The 22,661-nt window shown below is 36.2% G+C and overlaps 1 protein-coding gene across 1 annotated transcript in view; it reads right to left on the reverse strand.

The window, feature by feature from the left end:
- Positions 1–248: 248 nt before the first annotated feature.
- NUP133 (nucleoporin 133) overlaps positions 249–22,661 on the reverse strand; it is an 85,781-nt gene continuing 63,368 nt past the window's right edge. Inside the window, exons 22-26 of the mRNA XM_001369235.4 lie at positions 18,887–19,005; positions 18,405–18,485; positions 4,192–4,256; positions 2,941–3,029; positions 249–488 (exon numbers count right to left, since the gene is read on the reverse strand). Coding sequence (XP_001369272.1) covers positions 352–488; positions 2,941–3,029; positions 4,192–4,256; positions 18,405–18,485; positions 18,887–19,005 — 491 coding nt within the window. The 3' untranslated portion in view covers positions 249–351. The remainder of the gene's footprint in view (positions 489–2,940; positions 3,030–4,191; positions 4,257–18,404; positions 18,486–18,886; positions 19,006–22,661) is intronic.

A 22,661-nucleotide genomic window follows, 5' to 3' on the forward strand; every position in this document is an offset into this window, starting at 1 on the left:
TTGCCATGGAGCCAATACCTAGTGTATTGATTGATTCTAAGACAAAAGGTAAAGGTTTAAAAAAAATGAAGATCAACAACTATGATAACAACAGACAATATGGAATGCTATTTCTAGGATCAAGAGAGATATTTCAGGTTTAGAAATGATGTAAAGAAAATACTGCAGGAAGGAAATAAAGACTAAAATTCCTTAAAGGCATACAAATTTTATGTCAGTTTCTGGAGTACAAAAGAAACATCACCCCATTTAGTCACAAACTTTTAAATATTTTTAATACAACACCAAAAAATTCCAAATATATACACTGATGCAATTCACTAGAAACATTTAATGCCTTTGAAAAAGAAATTATACTTGTCCCTGTACATAATGTTCATAATTTGCTTTCAAGACAAATTCAAAATAAGGATTATTCTTTAAGCTTCCTAGTTCTTCTGCTTGTAGTAAGTCTTTCACCTCTGGTAAATATTCACTGAGCTGAATACCTGTAAACACATAAAAATATATTAGTAACTCCATAAAATTATCTACTCAAGAAATCTTATTGAATATAGAAACACTTATGCTTCCATTAATCATTCTTTTATATTTGATAAGTGTCCTTTTAAAATTGTTTCATTTAAAAAGCATTTCAACAATTCTAACAAAATAATATTCTTAAACAGAAAGTTTATAGGGCTGAATTAATTTTCTTGGATTAGTTTAAATATCCACCATTAAAATCCTATTCCAATGCTTCACTAATGGGATGAAGATCACAAAGTTCTTGAAGTCTAGGTCAATGGAATACAAGCTCTCAAGTGGAAAAGGCTTTACAAGTATGCATATAACAACAGACTTCAGTCCAACAATGGTGCATCTTCACACATGGACCAACATAATTAACTATGGAATGGTTCATCACTACAACGGTAAGCATTCGGTGCTGAATTATTTGGCCACAGTAACTCATGAAGAGTGACAAAGAATAGAGGGTTGTGAGACACAACAGTAGAGATTATAGTGACAGAGATGAAATTACAAAATTCTTTAAAGAGCTAAACTATAAGTTATACATGAAACCCACACCATGATTTCTGAAATATGATTTCCCTTTTGCCCTTGGCTTAGGTTTTCATTTAACATGAAAACTATTACAATTAAGAATTATTTTTAAAGGAATTATCAGAAAACTTGCTCTACTTTTTATTTTATTTGGGGGTTCCTAAATTTTAAAACACTTGTCATTTCAAAATTCTGGCCAAATTTCCTAAGGTATTACAATGTTAAGTTTGAAAACAGACAGATTTAAGGATGTATTTTGTTATTGTCTGTCCACTCAAAAAATCAAAATGAGATATTTTTGCTAGTATAAAAATAACAAAGGTCCAAGTATAATAATAATTTTAAGAGTCCATTTAATAATTATAATCCAAAAATGTATATGTGGAGACAAATTCATTTTGAAACATAATGTTCAAAAATAAGCATATGCATTTCCTTCATTTAATTAAGATCTATTAGTCAAATTTCAAGTTCAAAAATATAAATTACTTGATAACTTAAGATACCTGACTATGAGGTTCTCAATAACAAGGATTTTTTTTTTACTTAAGAACCTCTTTAATAAGACCTATAAGTATGCAGTAAATTTTTTATTGTTTCATATGAAGAGAATAAATGTTTAACAATGTAATAAATTATTAACACTTCCAGTACTTAGTATCCTTGATTTCTATTAGCAAAGAGATGCTAATCATATGGTGTCATATTAAATAATTTCTAAAGGGACAATTTTTGCAAGAAAATATAGAACAACATTATTATTAAAATACAGATTTTAATCCTAACATAAGAGTCATTGTATATATAGACTTAGAACTAGAAGAGACCTTGGAGGTCACCAGTCTAGGGCCCTCATCATTTTGATGCTGTTGATTTTTTTCCCCTATAGGATTCAAGGCAAAATATTTTGCAAGGGGAAAACAGTATAAGTAGTTTAGACAGGGCACTTAAAAATATACGTGGAAAGATGACAAATACATCCACATTTTGCTTATACCTAAAGATATCAAGTGTCAAGCTCAAGTATCTGGTCGTAACCAAGAGGATAGTAATGTAGAGCAGAAAGAAAGGATTTGGAGTTCAAGGCTGATTCTGCCTCTATTTACCCAGGGTGACAGTGGCCAAGTCCATATACTCCCTGAAACTAAAGTTTCTATGAATGAATGACAGTTTTGGATCCAATGACTTCTAAAGCCCCTCCCACCTCTAAATTTATGATCCTTTGATCTTAGCTTATCAACACATGTAGATGGTTTTCTAATGTTATATCCCCCTTACCGCCAATCTTAAAATCTACATTTTCTAAAATGGGCCCATTCTAGTCTAGAAATTCATGGATTGTATTATATTTGGAACTCCAGAAACTGAAAAGTCAAGTCAGCTTGGCAACTTAAATGAATCTGAGACACCAGCTCTTTTGTAGGGATTGGTAAGTATTAAAAAAGAGCCAAATCTGGAGAATAAATTTCTGAAATAGATTGAAAAAGAACCAATTCAAGTCTCCCCATTTGCAGAAAGAAAACCTATCATATATCTTGTCCCCACCAATTGTTATATACATATTATTAGATAATTTTTAGGTGCCTGGCAAACTGCCGTCTCTCTAATTAATTCTGACTTTGAGATTTGATGATACAGATTTTAAATGATTTAAACTACAGTTTAACCACTTAATAAAGAATTAAACTTATCTATAGAGCAGCTAAAGAACTGTTTAAAAAGAACTGATGGTGAAATTATACTTTCTAATTCAACATTTATTCATTCAAAAAATCTGTGTTAAACACTGAAAAATGTGAAGAGTCCTATGCTAAGCACTGGGGGAAATACAAAAAAAAATAATAAGATCTTGCCCTCAAAGGCCTTATAATAGAACTATAACAAATCACTTACCCTCTTTTAAAAGTTTCTCTAAGATTTTCACAAAGATACTGTCTTTAGATACTTCAATTGGATCATCTTTACCATCTGAACTGGACCAACTACAGAACATAAAATCATCATGAGGTTTGAAATTTACAAGGTGAAACTTTACAGTTGACTAAAACATGGAGTCGTAGGGATGGAGAGGGAGCATTTCCCAAAGAAATGTTGCAAGCCAATGGCAAAATGAGTTATGCAACCATAACTTCCCGAAGTACAGGTAACAGAATGCATTAACACATGCTTTGTTTTGTTTTTTAAAGCTCAAGTAAAATGGGCATTGTCTTTGAACCTAAATAAGGTCACACATACAAGCCGGGAAATTTCTGTTGTTTGAAAGCAAGTAAGCATAAATCACAGGTCAATAAAAAGCTATGTGGTCAGTTGTAAGCCTACATTCCATAACTCACTACATCTAATTAAAACAATGATAACAAAACAAATAAAAAAGAACAAGTATGAATAACTTTGTATGAGTGGGGAAGGAGAGAGAAATCAAGAAAGGAGACTTGCTGGATGCTTTTGAGGATGGCTTCTGAAACCAAATTAACAACAATTTTAACTATCTGGGAGTGCTGAGAGGAGGGAGGGGAGTAGATGATTAAGTAAAAATAGCTCTGCTCGCTCCAATAAGGGAAATGGTGAACAGGGGAAAAGTTTTGGCAGTCAGACCAGGACCTCTTTAAAAGTTCTTCACTGAGAAAGAGATCCATGTCCACAACGGATTGTCAATCCTTCTTACATGATAAATTTTAAAGGAATCACTTCCACAAATAGAAATAAAGAATATGTATGAAGAAGGCAGATACATAAAAAGGAGAGACTTGACATTATGCCTTCAAATCTAAGAACTTTTAATCAAAATGAAATTGGTATCTGGGGACCTTAGCTTTGTGAAACAGAAAAAAAAATTAAATTTCTATTATTTTCTCACATCAGTTAACACAGGAAAAAATGTCTTGCATGCTGGATTTCCAAATATTCAAACCAGGCATAATGCTTATAGACATATCCTTCAAATGTTCCATTTTTACCATTAAAAAAATACCAGGATCACATTGCTTCTTTCCAAAACCAGTTCTTAAAATAAGGCCCTTATAGGTTTGCTTTTTCTTTTGCTTTTAAAATGGGCAAGGAGCATTCAACTGAAAATGACACGAGGAAAAATATATCAACAAAGTCTAATGGAGTAAATATGTTGTGCTCTCTCTCAGGTCTTACTTGTCTCTTTGAAGTGCTTTGCAAAGAATTTCAAGTTTCAGGTCATTTATGTTTGCATCTTCCTCCTTCATATGGGGAGAAAAAAGAGATTAAATCCGGATTTCAAAAGAAATGCAAAGATCATTTCTTTTTCCCTAAAATTTTACACCACATTCATATTCAAGGCATGTCAGCCCACAATTATATACTCTTACTCGATTTTAGTTACTTAGGGATGAGAAATAATTTTATTTCTTGTTCAGTGGTGGAATATAATTATAGAAGAGACCCACTACTATCCCCAGGAAGGGGCTTATGAAATTAACTGTATTCAAGAAGAAAAAATAACAGTCACATGTGATGAGGGTAGAAATACTGTACAAGTCCTAATATAAATTCAATTTTTGAGGAAAGAAAAATCAATAAGTTCAGAAATAGTCTGTTATTTTTTTCTTTACTAAATTATTATGAGCCATTAAATCACATAAATAATCCCTGGAAGAAATAACAGAATAACACAATAGGTTACTAAAAGCATCTTATGTGAACTTACCAATACACTCTATGAGAACAGTTAGAAAGCGAAACTGGATCTTGAAAAGTTGTACATATCTGGTTTTTAAAATTTATTCACTCTACTTCAATTACTCAGAGGCAAGTTTCAGAAAAAATAAATATGATCGAGAATTATCAAAAAAACTTTGTAAGTAAAGATAAGATCCCACATCTGTGAGGATCAACTGGAAAAGATAAATGGATAAAATGAATAAAAATAAAGTTCATATTTGACTAATCAGGTATAAATCATTTGAAGATAAATTAAGAACTTGCAGCCAACAGTCCACGAGTCCTTATTACTTTCAAGTCATGGAACCATGTACTGAATATTGAACAGTTACAAGGGGGAAATAATAATCTAATAAATAAGTTACTATTTTATGATCCAAAAATAATGTAGAGACAATGATTCAGGAACTTTTGTGTGCAAATGTCTGTATTCTTAAATAAATCTGAAAGAAGACTTTGAAAAAAATCATAGAACACTTTGCCTGGCACTATGGATTAATGAAAAGCCCTAGGATAATATAATTCTTTTTTCAGTTTGCTTACAAGAGTAAATTTTTCATTCACAACCTAACGGAAAGAGGGTACTCCATGTTTTTCTTGATTGGGAGTTGACTTCTGGGTTCACCATTAATGAACGTATTTCAAACAAAGATGGGGTGGCTACTTAGTTGTATAAGATTAAAATTGTGAAACTGGCTGCCAATTTAATTATTTTATTAATCAGAAAGGAATAGAGAGGATGAAAGAGAAAGGGGGTAGAAAACTTTTATGAAAGATTTACTGTAATATAGCGCTCTCTCTCTCTCTCTCTCTCTCTCTCTCTCTCTCTCTCTCTCTCTCTCTCGTTAAATCTCCTCACTTGGATTTTTCAAGAGATTAACATGAACATGTCCAGTGTCCCCAGTGAATCATTCCACATGTGGAGTCTATCTACTTAAGATTCTCTCCCCTGGGGGCATAAAATATTGCACCTTATATAGAGGGAATGGCCCCTGGAAGCCACAGACCTCAAGTCCAGTTTAGGAGTGGCTGTGGACTTCACCCAGGAAGAGTAGAACTTCTTGGAGCCTCCTCAGAAGGTGTTGTACAAGGTCATGCTGGAGAATTCTCAGAACTTGCTCTCCCATGGGTGACCATAATGGAGGGATCCTAGAAATGGAGCAGTTCTGAATGTCCAGTCCTTCCCCTAAAGAGAACTAAATGACAAGATTCTCTCCATTCTCATCAACTCCCCATGCCCAGGGCTCCCTGTTCCCAGAGAAGATGTGATCTCTTATTTGGAGCAAAGGGAAGCCCCATGGATGCTGGAGCAAGAAGATCTAAGGAGCTGCTGCCCTTTCTTCCACAGAAAGGTAAAAGCAAAGATTCATGAGTGATGACCCCTGTGACTTCACTTGGAGAGAAATCTGTGCTGAATATCAGAGAATCCCCAATGGAGAGAAAGCTTATTAATGCCAACGTTACAGTAAAGCCTTCAGTCTACAGTCATTCTTTATTTACCCTCAAAAAATTCAGACTGGAGAGGAACCTCACGAGTGTCACAAATGCCCTAGAGCTTTTGCTGAACATTCATCCCTTATTAGATATTAGAGAACCCACATTGGGGGGGAAATCTCATGAATGTAATTAGTAGGGAAAGGCTTTCATGCAAAGAGTCAGTTTTGCTCAATATCAGACAATCTACATGGGGGAGAAACCTTATCAATGTGGTCTGTGTAGAAAGACACTCACAAAGAGCTCTAGTCTTGCTCGACATTAGAGAATCCATACTGGGAGAAACCTTATCAATATGGTGAAATCTTCTAGCTAAAGTCAGATCTTATTTCCCATTAGAGAAGTCTTACTTCGTAGAGATCTTACTACTGGCAAAAATAAGTAAAGACATTAGAATGGAGTGCAGAGCAGGGTCCAAGTCATATCTGGCCTCAATGTGGGAAGGCCTTTAGCCATTACATTACATTAAAGGATCGATATCGATCCTTTATCGATCGATATTTTGAATGTGCCCAATGGGGCCATGGTTTTCTCTAGAAGATGGAAATCACTGTGGGATGTTTGAATTTTGTTTCTCACTGCAACAGAATGGCAAAATAAGGAGGAATAATTCATGCCAACCCAACAGGTCACAAAACGGGGGATAGAGTTGCTCAGAAACTACATGAAAGGAAACATTTGGAAGTTCTCAAAAACCGAATGTCTTCCAAACAAGGAAAGAAATTTATGTCAATGTTGTGTTAACTGGGCAATGAGGTTTGGCAAAGGACCTCAGAGCTGTTTGATCAATGGTATCAAAGTTTGGGCAATTTTGGAGAACGCTGTGTTCTCCTAGAGGCCACCTACATGTATGTAATTCAGCCTACTGCAAAATGCAGCCACTACTTAGCAGATAGGAAACCCTGAAGTTTTTGTCTGAAAAACTTCTTGTGTTTGCTCCTGCACTGCAACCTAGAAGGAGAATCTAAAGGAACTAAATTCCATACAAGAAGCACCTAGGCATACATATCTCAAACTCAACATGTCCAAAACAAACTTTGTATTTTGCGCCTCAAACATACTCTGCTTCCAAACTTCCCTACTTCCCTACTACTGTTGAGGACACCATCAGATTTTTAATGATGTAAGTTTACAACTTTAGCATTATCCTGATTCCTCACTTTCACTCAACAATATATCCATTTGTTATCAGATCTTGCCATTTTTATCTCCACACACTGCCTCTTCTCCATTCATATAGCTACCACTCTATCTCAGGCCCTCATGACTTTTCAGCTGGGCAACTGCAATTACCTCCCTGCTTTAAAAGCTCTCTCTACTCCAATCATCCACCACATAGCCACCCAAGTGATTATCATAATGCATTAAGTCTGAATCATGTCACCCTCCTGTTCAAATGATACCAGTGGTTCCCCACTTGTCTCTAAGATTAAATACTCTTCTATTTGACACTAAATTTTTTCTCTCTACCTGGCCCCTTCCTGACTTTTCAGTTTTCTTAGATTTTATTCCCACCCTCACACTTTGCAACCTCACCATACTCTTTGTGATGGTTATTACCCATGTCTAGAATGTGCATACTCACTTATACTTCTTGGAAAGTCTGATTTCCTATAAGACAGTTCAAGAACTATATTCTACAGAAGCCCTTTCCTGATCCCTCTTTCTTCACCTTCTACTCCCAGCTTTTTATGCATCTCCCCTTCTCAAAATGTGTATACAGTTTATCTTCTGTATGCAACATACATGTACACATGGCCTCTCCCATTAGAATGTAAACTCCTTAAGAATCTGTTTCAGTCTTGTCTTTGTATCCCAAGAATTTAGCACAGTGATTGGCACACAGTAAACTTAATAAATGCTGGTTCATCAAACCAGTCATTCATTGACTGGTTCATATGTGTCTAACAATAACCATAGCAGCAAACCAAAATGATCACCAAAAGGTATACTAAGAAAAAAACTAATTTTTAATTGCACAATTACCTTTACAACTACATCTATTTAGGACCTCAAATGCTTGTTAGTAATGTCATCTTTGAATAACAACTATGATTTAATCCTTCCATCTGAAGAGATGAATCTTTCTGGTAAAATTTTTGTTGTTGATAAAGATAAACTTATTTGTCACTAATACATTCAGCTCTAAGTGAGCCATTGAGCCTAGCTGCTGCTCAGTTTACGATAAAAAGTTAAACTATATCATATTTAAAGTTTCTTTCAGTTTGAGAGTTTGAAAATTCCCTTATACATGATTTTCTGAACTATTCAGATCAAAGCACATTTTAAAATGAAAAAAAAAAAGCACACTGAATCTCTATGTTTTAGGATTGAAAAAATCAAGTATAGAATTCTGTATCAGGACATTCAAATGACAGTGTTTCCAGAGGACATTACAGCATGCAATATACTCCAGAAATGTTGCTAGGCCAGAAAGGCATAAGTGTAGTTACCCTGAATGCCCTTCAGTGATAGAGATGGAAATACTAAGTAATGGTCAAAGAGTCTCAGTGCCTTTATTCCCCATCTAGCCCATTTGTTTACTGGCAGAAGTATAATCTCTCCCACTGCTAAGATTACACTTATGCTTCCAAAATGGTATGGATATGCCTCATTAACCAATAGAACAAATAAATTCACAGCAGCCCATAATATATTTCAGAACAAAACAAGCATATCTAATTCATTTTGTATTTTTAAAATAAAGGAAACTCACTGATTAAATGGGTCTATGAATTAAAGTAGAAAAATGTATTCTCAGTGCTATAGATACATTATAATTAAAAAAAATGATTCAAGAGACAACTTGTTTGTAAATGCTATTAAAGATCATACACTATTACAAACTAGCAACTGTTTCAAACCATAAAACAAATGAAAACTATTTTGGAAGAGTCAACATAAATAGGTTTTGTACATTTTTTACTGCTCTTTATACACTGTGCTCTAACCTCCAATTCTGGCTCCTTTATCCTCATCAATCTTCCTTTATTAGCAATCATATTTTCCCAAACTCCAAATTGGATTATTCCCACCACCAAATACCTCCTCCAATCCTACTCATGTGGTGCTGAATGAAGTGGAGAAAATCATGAAATTGCTAAATGAGTCCATTATATAGATTTTTAATCTAATCTACACTGGGGCCATACTGCCATAATATTTTTACATCTCCCCAATGAATTATTTTTTTAAAACTTATACACATTTTCAGCAAAAATTCACCACCCTCTCATCCTCAACTCCACCCCTTTCCAACTGAGAATGAAAGAAAAACAAAGACTCATTATAAACATGAATTGTCAAGTATAACAAATTTCCACACTGGTGGAATCCAAAAAGTCTTGTTCTATACTTCGAGCCCTTTATCTCCTTAAGGAGGTGGATGGCATATTTCATCATTAATCTTCTGAAATTGTGGTTAGTCATTACGCTGAACAGAGTTCATATGTCTTTCAAAGTTGTTTATCCTTTCCATATTGTTGACATTGAATAAATTGTCCTCTTGGTTCTGTTCTCTTTGCTCTGCATCAATTCATAGATGAAATCTCCCTGAATTTCTCTGAAACCACTCTCTTTATTTCTTGCCACATAATAGTATTCCATCACATTTCTACATCATAATTTGTTCAGCTATTCCCCATTAATAGGTATGCCCCTTACATTACCATTCTTTGCCACTTCAAAAAGATCTATAAACATTTTTCATATTATTAGTCAGTTTTGCTAAAGATTAATCCCTCACTTAATCCATTTCCCCCCTAATTTCCCCTTTTTCCTTTCCTTTTCCTTCATGCTTCTTATTGAACAAAATGTATTTATGTTGTATATTATGAACTCAACTATGTGTATTTTTCTGACTAGTTCAGATGAGTGTGAGGTTCATATATCTACTACTTCCCCATATCCTTTCTGTACTTGTAGATGTCTACTTGTGAACCCTATTTATGTGAGATCATTTCCCCCTAGTCTTCCTTTCCCTTTCCCAGTACATTTCTCTTCCTCTCTCTTTTCATTCTTCTCTTAAGATCATACTCAGTTTTCCTGGGTAAGGTAAGTCTAGGCTATAAACCTCTGACTTCTGAAATACTGTCCTCTAAGCTCTCCATTCCTTTATAGTGGTGGCTGCTAAATTGTTGTGTGATTGTGACTGTGGCTTCTTGGCACTTGAATTCCTTATTTCTGGCTGCTTGCAAAATTTTTTTTTTCTTTGACTTAGAAGCTCTGGATTCTGCCTATAATTTTTCTAAGAGTTTTCATTTGGAAGTTTCTTTGAAGAGATGAATGGCATATCCTTTCTATTTATACTTTAGTTTCTGGGTCTAAGAGGTCTGAACAGTTTTCTTTTTAATATTTCTTGAAATATAATGTCCATCGTCTTTTTTTTAAAAACTCATTTAGGTAGTCCAACAATCCTTACATTTTTTCCTCCTGGATCTTTTCTCTAGACCAGTTATTTTTGCTATGAGGCATTTTACATTTTTTTTCTATTTTTTTCAAACTTTTGACTTCAATATTTCATGTTTCATTTAATCATTGGCTTCTGTTTAATCCATTCTGAATTTCAGGGAGTTTATTGCTTAGGCAAGTTTTATATTCCTTCTTCCAAACTCTTTCTGTTAGTTCCCTTTCCAATTCTTTCTCTCATAGGTCTCATTTCTTTAACCCCTCCTTCCTTTTCTTCTTGTCTTTCTTGGAATTTCAAGAGTTTAATTCTTAAAAATTTCAATTTGTAAGTCAAATTGAAATAGAATAGGCTGTAATTTAAATGATAATTAAGACTGTCCCTCTTCCACCATGCTGCTTTATGTAAAGCACTGCTGAGGGACTCTTTAAAATGTCTTATCTAATTAATCTCTTGAAAAAACTTTCAAAGCAAATGCTTCAGATGATCATTTAAAAAAAGATTAGCACCACCACTCAACTGTGCTAAGACATTCAAAGTCCTTTCAAATACTTCACCATCTGAATGGATCTGAGCTGCTTTCAATATAACAATTAGTTCAGGTAATCAAGGATATCAGTTTTTTGGCAGCGACTTCAGCCAAAGAAAATCTTCAAAACTTTCCTTTGATACAAATATACATATATATTTGTATCAAAGGAAATACACACACACACATATATATGTATATATATATATATATATACATATATACATATACATATATATATATATATATATATATATATATATATAGTTATATAGTTGCTAAAATAATAAGAGGATGAAATGCAGGAATTTTAGGATGACACTCCCACTAATCTGTTTTGCTGAACCATGTACCATCTTGCAAGGAATATTTCTTTTGGAGAAAAGAAGAAATAAAGCAATAATAGTCTTTTAAATTTATCCCTTGGGAATACTGTGAACTGGAACGACCTCCAGGAACTGATGCAGAGTGAAAGGAGCAGAACCAGGAAAACATTGTACATAGAGACTGGTACACTGTGGTACAATCGAATGTAATTGACTTCTCTACTAGCAGCAATGCAATAATGCAGGACAATTCTGAGGTGCTTAGGAGAAAGAATACTATCCATATCCAGAGAAAGAACTGTGAGAATAGAAACCCAGAAGATAAACTTCTGTGATCACATGGTTCGATGGGAATGTGATTGGAGATGTAGGCTGTAAACGATCACTCTATTGCAAATATTAATAATATGGAAATAGGTCTTGATCAATGATACATGTAAAACCCAGTGAAATTGCTTGTTGGCTACAGGAGGGGGGTGGGAGGAGGGGAGAGAAAGAACATGAATCATGTAACCATGGAAAAGTATCCTAAATTAATTAATTAAATGAGGTTTTTTAAAAAGTTTATCCCTTGGGCAATAATGAAGGTTTTGTTAGAGCACTGTTAGAAAGCAATGATTTGTTTTGTGTACTATAGTCCAGTGTTTTATTTGGGTGCTTATTGACAATTTTTGTTCATATCACTGTTTCTCATCTGTATGTTTCTATAGCTAATTTCTGCATTATTGCCTTCTTGGTGGTTGCCTCTGAGCACCAGGGGTGCAGATCTCTGCAGCAGTCATATACCTCCCATCCAAAGTCTCCCAGTTTCCTCATGCAGACTGTGGTCAATACAGATGTCTAGCTTGGAGCCCTCAGCCTGAACTAGCTTAGGCTGTGTGGGACAATTTATAAAAACATTAAAGAAAAACTTTTGTTTCATCTCTTTCAGGAATTCTAGTTGAATCTGCCCCCAAGCTGTGTTTTACTTTGAATCTTTGCTCTTGAACATTATGGAGTCATTCTTTTCTTTTGGGTTTGTGTCTTGAGATTCCCAATAACTTTTTATAGTGGGATTCATTTTTGTTGTTTATTGTTCTTCTAATCCAATTCCTGACTTCAGATTTGATGTTGGGGATAGACTCTGGGTACTTTTGGGGGGGATTATCTAGTTTGGACCTGGTGCTGCTTTCTGGGAGTACTGAGTGTTTTGCAGGGACAGCTCAGGCTTCAAGGCCCCATAAATTTTCAGTGCTCTTGAAGTGGTCTGATAAAGCAAAGTTTTATTGCTGCCCTCCAGGTCTGAGTGCTACAAGAACCTGAAATGGGTTTAGGTCTAAGCAACAGTAGACTATTGGACCACCTCCCATCAGTCACCTGGGAATCTCTGGTTCAGTAAAAGAAGTTCTTTAGCTTTTAGCCTAGGCTTCCCTCTTGCCAGGAATGATTTCCTAGGTTTTTCTACTTTAGGGTTCAGACTAGGCTAGAAGCTAAAGAGCTGAAACCACCCTCTACTCTTGGCATCTGGCCACACTGCCACTGTTTGTTTCTGAGCTTGCTCTTCTCTCAGTACACTGCATAGGGCCTATAACTACTTCTTTCCCCAAAATGTCAACTCCCGGGAGAAGGTTCCCATCTCATACTACCCTGGGGTGGCAAAACTTCTAGATAGCACCAGTTTCCATTATGGTACACTGTGTGAATTTCAAAACTACTCAACTCTGTTCAAACCATTCTTTAGAGGATGGGATTTGGCTATTTCCTGATCAATAACAATGGAGATACTTGGAATGACAGAATCAGGTCTTGGAAACTAAAATCTCCACCCTACTCAGGGTAACAGGACTTAGGAAGGGCTGCAGCAAAGCTCAAGATTTAATTATTTGAGAATATGACCTTCAACAGACATGTGCAAAGGGGACAGACCTCTGGGCGGTTCTGAGTTAAGCTAGAACCACCATTGGCACAGGGGAGACACAGGAAGTGAGGTAGAGGACAGCTGAGGAGTCTGGGGACTTCCTGGGTGGAGGTGTGACAAGGAAATCACTTTAAAAGACTGATATATATTAATTTAAGGTCGCCAAGGAATTAAGCTATGTAATTCCTAAATGAAAACTCAAGTCAGCAGTCAACCTTTTAGGGAGTTTAATTACAAACAGGAGGAAGAAAGGTATTAGAGATAGAGAGAGAGAGGGAGAGAGAAAGGGAAGAAAAGGGAATAGGGCTTAAATACCCCTTCTGTTTAGGCTGGGCCAAAAGGCCCAAGCCCTTAGATAGCTGAGGCAAAGAAAGGAGATCAGTCCCTATCACTCACGTGACCAAAATGGAGAAACAGTCTCAGGGGCCTCCACCTCCAGCTTTCTTCAGAGCAAGCTTCTCAGAGCACAACCTCTCAGCGCAAAACCTCTCCAACCAACCACCCCTAGTCCTCAGACCCCGCTATCTTTAAGGAAACCATCCAAGTTCCCTCCCCTCAGTTCTCACATCTACCAATCACTGTTGATGTCTTCACTGTGCCAATGGTGGCTCTACCTTAACCCAGGACCGCCCAGAGGTCTGTGGCTTTGCACATGTCTGTTGAAGGTCATATTCTCAAATAATTAAATCTTGATCCTTTGCTACAGCCCTTCCTAAATCCTGTTACCCTGAGTAGGGTGGAGATTGGAATAATTAAATTTTGATCTATGCTGCAGCCCTTCCTAAATCCTGTTACCCTGAGTAGGGTGGAGATTGGAATAATTAAATTTTGATCTATGCTGCAGCCCTTTCCATTGTTCAGCAAAAGGTTTCTGTCCTAAAGTAATCTTAAGAAGGGAGGAGGAGGAACCTCTCTTGCCAATGGGGTTCACATTCCAATAGAGTTCCCACTATCAGTATGAAATTCCCTACAAGCATGAAACCTTCCAATGGTGAAATTTCCAACATTCACAAGTCTAAGAAATTTTAAGGTTTACAGAGGAAAGGAGGTTGTTGGAGCCTGGGTGCTTGGAGTGGAGGCCCTGAGACTGTTTCTCCATTTAGGTCACGTGAGTGATAGGGACTGATCTCTTTTCTTTGCCTCGGCGATCCAAGGCCTTGGGCCTTTGGTCCAGTTAAGCAGAGGGGGTATTTAAGCCCTATTCTTTTCTCTCCCCCTCCCCCCCCTCTCTCCCTCTAATACCTTTCTTCCTCCTGTTAGTAATTTAAAAACTCCATAAAAGGTTGACTGCTGGCTTGAGTTTTCATTTAGGAATGACAAAGCTGAATTCCTTGGCGACCTTAAATTAATATATATAAGTCTTTTAATGTGATTTCCATGTCACAACTGGTATGGGTCTAGAACCTTCTCTCATTCTGACATAAAGCCTTTTCATCGGGGTTGCGATGTTGTTCCATGCAAAAAGAGCTCTTGGCCAGATCCTTGACCCCAGTGTCCACAGACTTCTACCCAACTCCTTGCATGGACCTGGACAGGAAAAATGACTCCCTGATTATTTTCTTACATTTCTCCATCAGGATTTGGTTTGGGCATTTTTTAGTTCTGTGTTTAGGAGTTTGGGGGAAAAGCTTGATGTTCTACTTCCTGCTACCTTCATCATCTATCCCACTTACCATAGTGGCTATTGCAAAACCTTTCTTCTCTCCAATCACCTCTTCTTTCCATCCTCTCAGCTGCCTCATTCTTTACTCAGAAAACATATATGTGACTGAGCTTCTTCTTCTTGTTCATTTCATATCTCTCTATCATTCTCTAACATCTCCCATTCTCTACTCTTTGGTGATGAAGTGACCCTTCCACCAATTCTCCACATGTTCTCATGATAGTAACCTCCCTCACATTTTCTAGAGCAGATTTGCCCCTATCAACCCCACTCTCTAATCCTCAATTTCTCCCTATCTACTGACTTCTTCCCTGATACCTACAAAATTTCTAAGCCTTCTCTCCTTAAAAACCCTCACTAGATCCTACCATTCCCACCAGCTAGCTCTCTATACTTACCTACCACCATCAGCTAAACTCCTTTTTTAAAAAGCCATTTATAAATGACTTCATATCTTCTCATCTCATTCTTTTCTTTTTAAAAATAAATTGTTGGGGTCAGCTAAGTGGCTCAGTGGATAGAGAGCCAGACCTAGACAGGTCCTGGGTTCAAAACTGCCTTCAGACACTCCCTAGATATGCGACCATGGACAAGTCACTTAACTCCCATGGCCTAGCCTTACCTCTCTTCTGCCTTAGAACCAATACACAGTACTTATTCTAAGGTGGAAGGTAAGGGGTTAAAAAAAATATTGCTATTGATTGCTAAAAAAATTGCTATTGATTTTTTTTTTCTGTCTCCAAAACTTCTACTAGTGTCCTTTCCTCTCTCCCATCAGAGAACCAACCTCTATCACAAATATTAAAAAAAAAAAGTGAAAACAGTCAGAAAAACTAATCAGTACACTGAAAAAGTCTAAAAACATATATGATGCACTATAACCATGAACTCCTTACTTCTGCAAAGAAATGGGATGAGGGTGATAGATCCTGGGCCTAAGTCTCCTTTCCCCCTTCTCCTGTACCTGCTGGAATTCCAGAACAAAGCAGTTGTTCCACTCCATAGGGCATTGTTAATTCCCATGCTATGACCTGACAGATCCATGATAGATTAATTTTCTGGATCTATACTGTCTGTATCATGTTAGGAACTATACAACCAAGGAGCCAGCTACTTCCCACCCTTAAAAAGCCAATGAGACAAGACCCAGATTACTTAATCCCAGACCACCACCCTATAAAAAACTGTCCCCTTCTCCAACCAGGTGGAGATAATCCCTAGCCATTTACTGGTTGTGGGCTCCTCCCTTGCTGTCCCTTCCTCACCACCCCCTCCTTTCCCACAATAAAGCCTTGCTGCATTACTCAACTTTGTCTCATTAGGCTTGGGTTCAGACCCTCATCAGTAGATCTGACAGAGGGATTCTAAACTTTCTGCAATTTGGCTCTCAGTTTTGACATTCAACTAAAACTCTCCAATGTTACTATCTACCTTTTGATTGCAAATCTAAAGGACTTTTTGGGAGCAGAGGAAAGGGAAGATACTCACTTTCTGTGATCTCTATTTGATGTCTGACACTTCTGATCACCTTTCCTCCTGGATACTGTCCCTCTTCCTAGGTTTTCATGATTGCTTTCTCTCCCAGTTTTCCTCTTGTCTGATTGCTCATTTCCAATGCTCTTTGCTAAATTATCATGCTCATTTCCAATGCTCTTTGCTAAATTATCATCAATGTCTTACCCTCTAATTGTGATTGTACACCAAAACTCTTGGGTCCTCACTTTTCTCTCTTACTCAGTGGCGTTATGAGCTCTGATGGGTTTAATCATCACCTGTATGAAGATGACTCTAAGATCTATATGTATTCAGCTCTAATCATTCTCAACTACAATTCTACATCAGGAATTATCTGGACAGTCCAAATTAGACGTTCCCTAGGTATCTTAAATTCAACATGTTCAAAACAAAACTTATGTTCTCCCCATGCCAACCCATCCTTACCCCTACCTTATCCCTACTCCAAGCCTACCATATTTTATCAAGGACACTTCCTTCTAGTCATTTAGTCTTGCAAGCCTGGAATCCTCAACTCCTGCCTCATACTCAATACATATAATCAAACATCTGCCAAATCTTGTTACTGTATGTTCACTACATCTCTGAGTTACATCCTTTTCACAACTCTCCCTATAAAGGCCTCATCTCCTCCCTTCTGAATTACTGCAATAGCTTATTAACTGGTGCCTCTGCTTCAAGCTTTCCTCCTCTCTATTCCATCTCCTACCTAGCTACCAAAGTGAATTTCCTAAAGCCCAGGTGTAACTTTTCCCAATAAACTCCAGTTTATAGAAAACCAGGAGTCCTCTTAATTTGAGGGTCAAAAATAAATTCAGCTATTTGGCACTTAAAGCTCTCTGCAATCTGGCACTGTCATAGTTTTCCATTCTTTTTACACATTACTCCCTTCTACACATTTTGTAATCTAGGCAAACTGGCCTTGTTGCTGTTTCTCACACACAACTCCCTCTCTGATCTCTTACCATTTGCACTGGCCAGACTCCATTCTTAGAATGTACTCTCTATTCACATCTACTTTTTGAAATTTCTGATTTCCTTCAAACCTTAGCTACAATGTCATTCTTTTAGAAGGAGAAATTTTCTGGTCCCTCCAGCTACCAATGCCTCCCAACCTATGGTTATCTTATATATATTCTATGTATTTTATATCTATCTATATGAGTACTGTTTGTCCCAATAGAATGCAAGTTCCTAGAGGAGAGAAATGGTTTCTTTGTCTTTGTATCCCTAAAACCTAACATATATTAAGCACATAATAAATGCATGTTTATTGAGCAAATGGATCAAAAAAATGAAAGAAGAGGCTACACTTACCAGGAAGTTAGAACATTCCTTAGAAATAGCACAAAAGTTGGTAAAGAGACGAGAAATTTTGAATTGAATAATAGGGAAATTATGGGGATATATATATATATATATATACTATAATGAGTAATTAATAGAAATCTTTAGGGCCTATTCAAGAGGATGTTTTAGAGACTGGGGCATGTTCCAAAGCATACATTCTGGAATTAGAGCACAAGGAAGTATGTTAAGAAGTTTCAAATGGAAGGATTTTTTTTTTTTGAGACTATAGGAAGAAAATCATACCTGTGTAGGAAATAATAAAGAAGGGAGTTGGTTCCAACTGCAGAGATTTCCTGAAGGGATAGCCCAAAATATTATTTTTACCAATGAAAAACCTTCCTAAAAAATCACTATCTAAATACTTCATTCGAACTGGTGAATTATTAGGTTCTCCCTTTACATTAGTTCCCTATAAAATCTGACAATGATAAGGAATTTTAAAGGGATATTCTTTTATCATGTATAATTTTCTCTACTGATTTGCTTACCTCATTAATATATTCTAGCAAGTCCAGAGCTTTTTTGAAGTCATATTCATTAGCTCTTCTGTTTTCCTCAGATATGTACAGCTATGATAAAAAACATTAGATAGAGGATTATTTTTAGTAAAGTCATAGGATAACAGCACTTATTATTATTAACTCCAGAGCTTAGCAAAATGCCTGGAACAGAAGATGCTTAATAAATGTTTGCTGAATTGAATTAATAGCTTTTAAGAGTTAGAAAACCCCACAGAAACTTATCTAATCCAATTCCCTTATTGTAGAGATGAGGAACTGAGGCACAGAGAAGTTAAATGACTCATTCAATGTGACACAGGTGTTATATAACAAAGTTGGGGCTGAAACTAAGGCCTTCTGACTCCAAATCCAGCACTGTTCCTATTATCACACATAATATTTCTCTCCACTGGGGCTTCTGGAAAAGTTAATTATGAAGAAGTGGCTATAAGATTGTGTAAAATACATACATTGATCAGCTGTGGTGCAGTCAATACTGGCATTGTACTGAGATTAAACTGTTTTTCAGCTAGTAGCTGCTCAGGTAGGGTCTCCTGATGTAGTAGAAAGTGTTCTTGGTCAGTCATTTCTAGTAATGCAAACGAAAAAAAAAGAAGGAATATCAGTAGAACTTCCAGCTCTATTTTGGGGTAACATAAATATGAATTTTAAAAAAATTAAAAGTTATGGGGCAGGTAGGTAATATAGCAGATACAGAGCCAGGTCTTGAGATAGGAGGTCCTGGATTCAAATCTGACACCCTAGCTTTGTGACCCTAGGAAAGTCACGTAAGCTCAATTGCCTAGTCCTCATGGCTCTTCTGCTTTAGAATCATCTTATTGATTCTAAGGCAGAAGAGTTTAAAAAAGTTCAAAGATTCTCTTAGATCTGTTATTATATGATCTTAGATATGGTATAACAAGTTGGACAAGAACCTGGACAAATGAGATACCTGTAAAAGGCTCTTAGCCCAATGCCTGGCATATACTAAGCACTATATAAAAATGCTTATTCCCTTCCCTTTTCTTCATTTCCTCCTGGGCAACACCAGAATCAGAATGTTGAAGGTAAGTGGCACATGGGCCAATATTATTCCATTTACAAATGCAGTTCATAAATGGTAGTTTTTTAAAGTATTGTTTACATGTTTTATGCTGAAAAAAGGTATTCTCCCAAAGAGGTTATTATAGCACAATTTCATTAAAACAAGGAAATTGTTCTTATTTAAAAAATTTAAGGGAAAGCTGTCCATGTCACATAGAATTAAAAGCATGAACAAAATTATAACAAAACAATTACCATTACAAGGTTTATGATATCAGAATATTGATTTATAGGCTACTAGTGCAGAAATGTATTTTTATTACACAACAAAGTAAAGGATAGTGTCAAATTTAACAAAGGGGAAAAAAGAAAGAAATGGGAATAAAGATTTATATAAATTTTTTAGGATTTCAATACACTGTTAAGTCCTGGCAGAGTCTAAAAAACATGCTTCATCTTCTCAATATGAACTAAATCTAGAGTCTATATACATACTTTAAAACAACTGGCATAGCTATTTTTTTTTTTGTAAAAAAACCTAAGAAACAAAAAACCCCCTTACCTTCCATTTTAGAATCATATATTCTATGAATAATACTGTATGTTGGTTTCAAGGCAGAAGAGTGGTAAGAGCTAGGCAATGGGAGTTTAAGCGACTTGTCCAAGGTTATACAGTTAGAAATATCTGAGGCCAGATTTGAACCCAGGCCTTCCTGTCTCTAGGCCTGGCTCTCCATCCACTGAGCCACCTAGCTGGTCCTAAGCTAAGTCTTGAAGAAAGAGAAAGGTTCTAAAAAGTTGAGGCGAGGAATGTGGAATGGCTTGTGCCAAACTGATCAAGGTAAAGTAAAATGTTTTACTCTTGGAATATAGAAAGTCATATCCCAAAGCGATCAAAGGAGAGGAAAGACACCTGGAAGCTGGTGGTGGTCATCAATTGGGGAAAAACTAAACAAATTATGGTGTAATAGAACACTATTATTATGCCATAGAGATGACAAAAGGGATGATTTCAGAAAAACTTCAGAAGACTATGAAATGATGAGGAGTAAAATGAACAGTACCAAAGCAACATATAACAGGAACAACGTAAAAAAAAAATCTTGAAAACTAATTACAATGACTGACAGACTCCTGATAAAGAAGAAATGAAGAACCTGACAGAGGTTCTCTGACTCAGAGAATAGAATAAGATAATAAGATATACTTATCTGAATATGCTCAATATGGGAATTTGTTTTGCTTGACTATGCACACTTACTCCAAGGAGTTTGTTTTTCTTCTTTTTCCCCCTCAAGTGGGAGTTGGGAGGAGTTGCAATAGAGTTTAAAAAAAAAAGTGGTATTAAAACCTTGCCAAATGCACAGAACAGAACAGAAGGAAATAGAAGTAGGCCAGCTCTTTAAGTTACCTCCAGAATTGATTACATATCTAAAAGGAAAAGCAAACTAAACATTATAGAGATTAAAAAATAATCCTTTTCCTTTTCTAACTGATATAAAAAAATACTCATTTTATTCAGAGTTTAAGTACTGGTCAGTATCTATTAAATGAAGGAGTGAATAGCTTTATGGTGAAATAGTTATAAAGATCTACAAATTACGCTATAGTGTAGGTATTGTAAAAAGGAATTCTTTATTCCTTTTTTAATTTAACAGGGGACCTAGAGGTCCTCTAGAGATATGTAGGGATTAACCAGCCCACAGTGAAAGGAAGTAGGAATAGGGGAGCCCCCTGCTGAGCCAGCATCAGTTGCAGGCAGTTAGTTGCTGACAGGGCTGGCAGTTGCAGGAAAGTTTACTATATTCTTTTACTATCTCTATTTTAATTAAACTGAATTGTTAATTGTTAAAAGCTGCTCTCTTTATTGTGTCAAAACCCCTACTTTAAACCTTACATTATTAGCATACCTGATTTATAAATGTGTTCCAATCCATGTGAATTTAAAATGTACTTGTGAATTTTTATTTGTTGGTTCTACTGGGGAAGGGGGGTGGGGGGCAGGAGCTGAAGCCAAGATGGCAAAAAAGGTACAAAGACCCACATGACCACTACCAAATTACACTCCAAAAAATTATGCCTCAAATACGATGAATATAATGCCTCAAAATGAATTCTGGAGCAGCATAACCCACAAAAAGCAGAGTGAAATAATTTTTTAGCCCAAAACAACTTAGAAAACCAGCAGAAAAGATCTAATGCACCAGGGTGGAAGGTGCACAAAAACAGCATATCAAAGCAGGTGCCACTGTGGCAACAAGCCTTGGGGAGTGGCTAAATCAGAGGCAAAGATTTCAGGAGCTCTCAACTAGCTAAGGACTGGGGAGTAGGAGGGGGGCAGGGGTTCAGACAACTGCACAGAAGGAGATTACAGGGGTTCCTTGGCTGATTCTGGGTACAGCAGTCTCAAGAGTGAGGGGAAATATTAGCATACACCTGTTCTTGAAGTCACAGAGGACCCTGGTCACAGTTCCAAAGTGTAAATAGGGTTACTCACAGACTAGAGCAGAGGCCGAGACAGTATTAAATATACTTCACCTTACATTATACCTCTTTGGAAGAAATGAAAGCAGATATATCCCCAGTGCCAGCTCTGAAGGCAGATATACAAAGAAACCAAAGCTTGGAATAGTGCTCCTTCACCACAATTAGGGAAGCCAACTTTGAAAGTTTTTTAAATTAAAAGAAAAGACAAAGGCAAGAAAATGAGTAAACAATAACAAAAAAGACTCAACACTGAGTTATTTTGGTGACAGTAAAGAACAAAACACAAACTAAGAAGAAGATAACAAAGTCAATACTGCTGCATCCAAAATCTCTAAAAAAAAAATGAACTACTCTCATATAAAAAAAAATAATTGAGGAGCTCAAAAAGACTTTAAAAATCAAATAAGAGAGGTAAAAGAAAAATCAGGAAAAGAAATGTGATACAGGAAGATTATGAAAAGAGAGTCAACAGCTTGGTAAAGGAGGCAACAAAAAATACTGAAGAAATTAATACCTTAAAAAACAGAACAGGCCAATTGGTAAAAGAAGCATGAAAATCCAATGAAGAGAACTTCTTAAAAAACAGAATTAGCCAAATGGAAAAAGAAGTACAAAAGTTCACTCAGGAAAACCATATCTTAAAAATTTTAATTGAGCAAATGGAAGATAATGATTCCATGAGACACCAAATAACAGTCAAAAGAATTTAAAAAA

Source organism: Monodelphis domestica, chromosome 2 (assembly GCF_027887165.1).
Source record: "Monodelphis domestica isolate mMonDom1 chromosome 2, mMonDom1.pri, whole genome shotgun sequence".
NCBI classification, from domain to species: Eukaryota; Metazoa; Chordata; class Mammalia; order Didelphimorphia; family Didelphidae; genus Monodelphis; species Monodelphis domestica.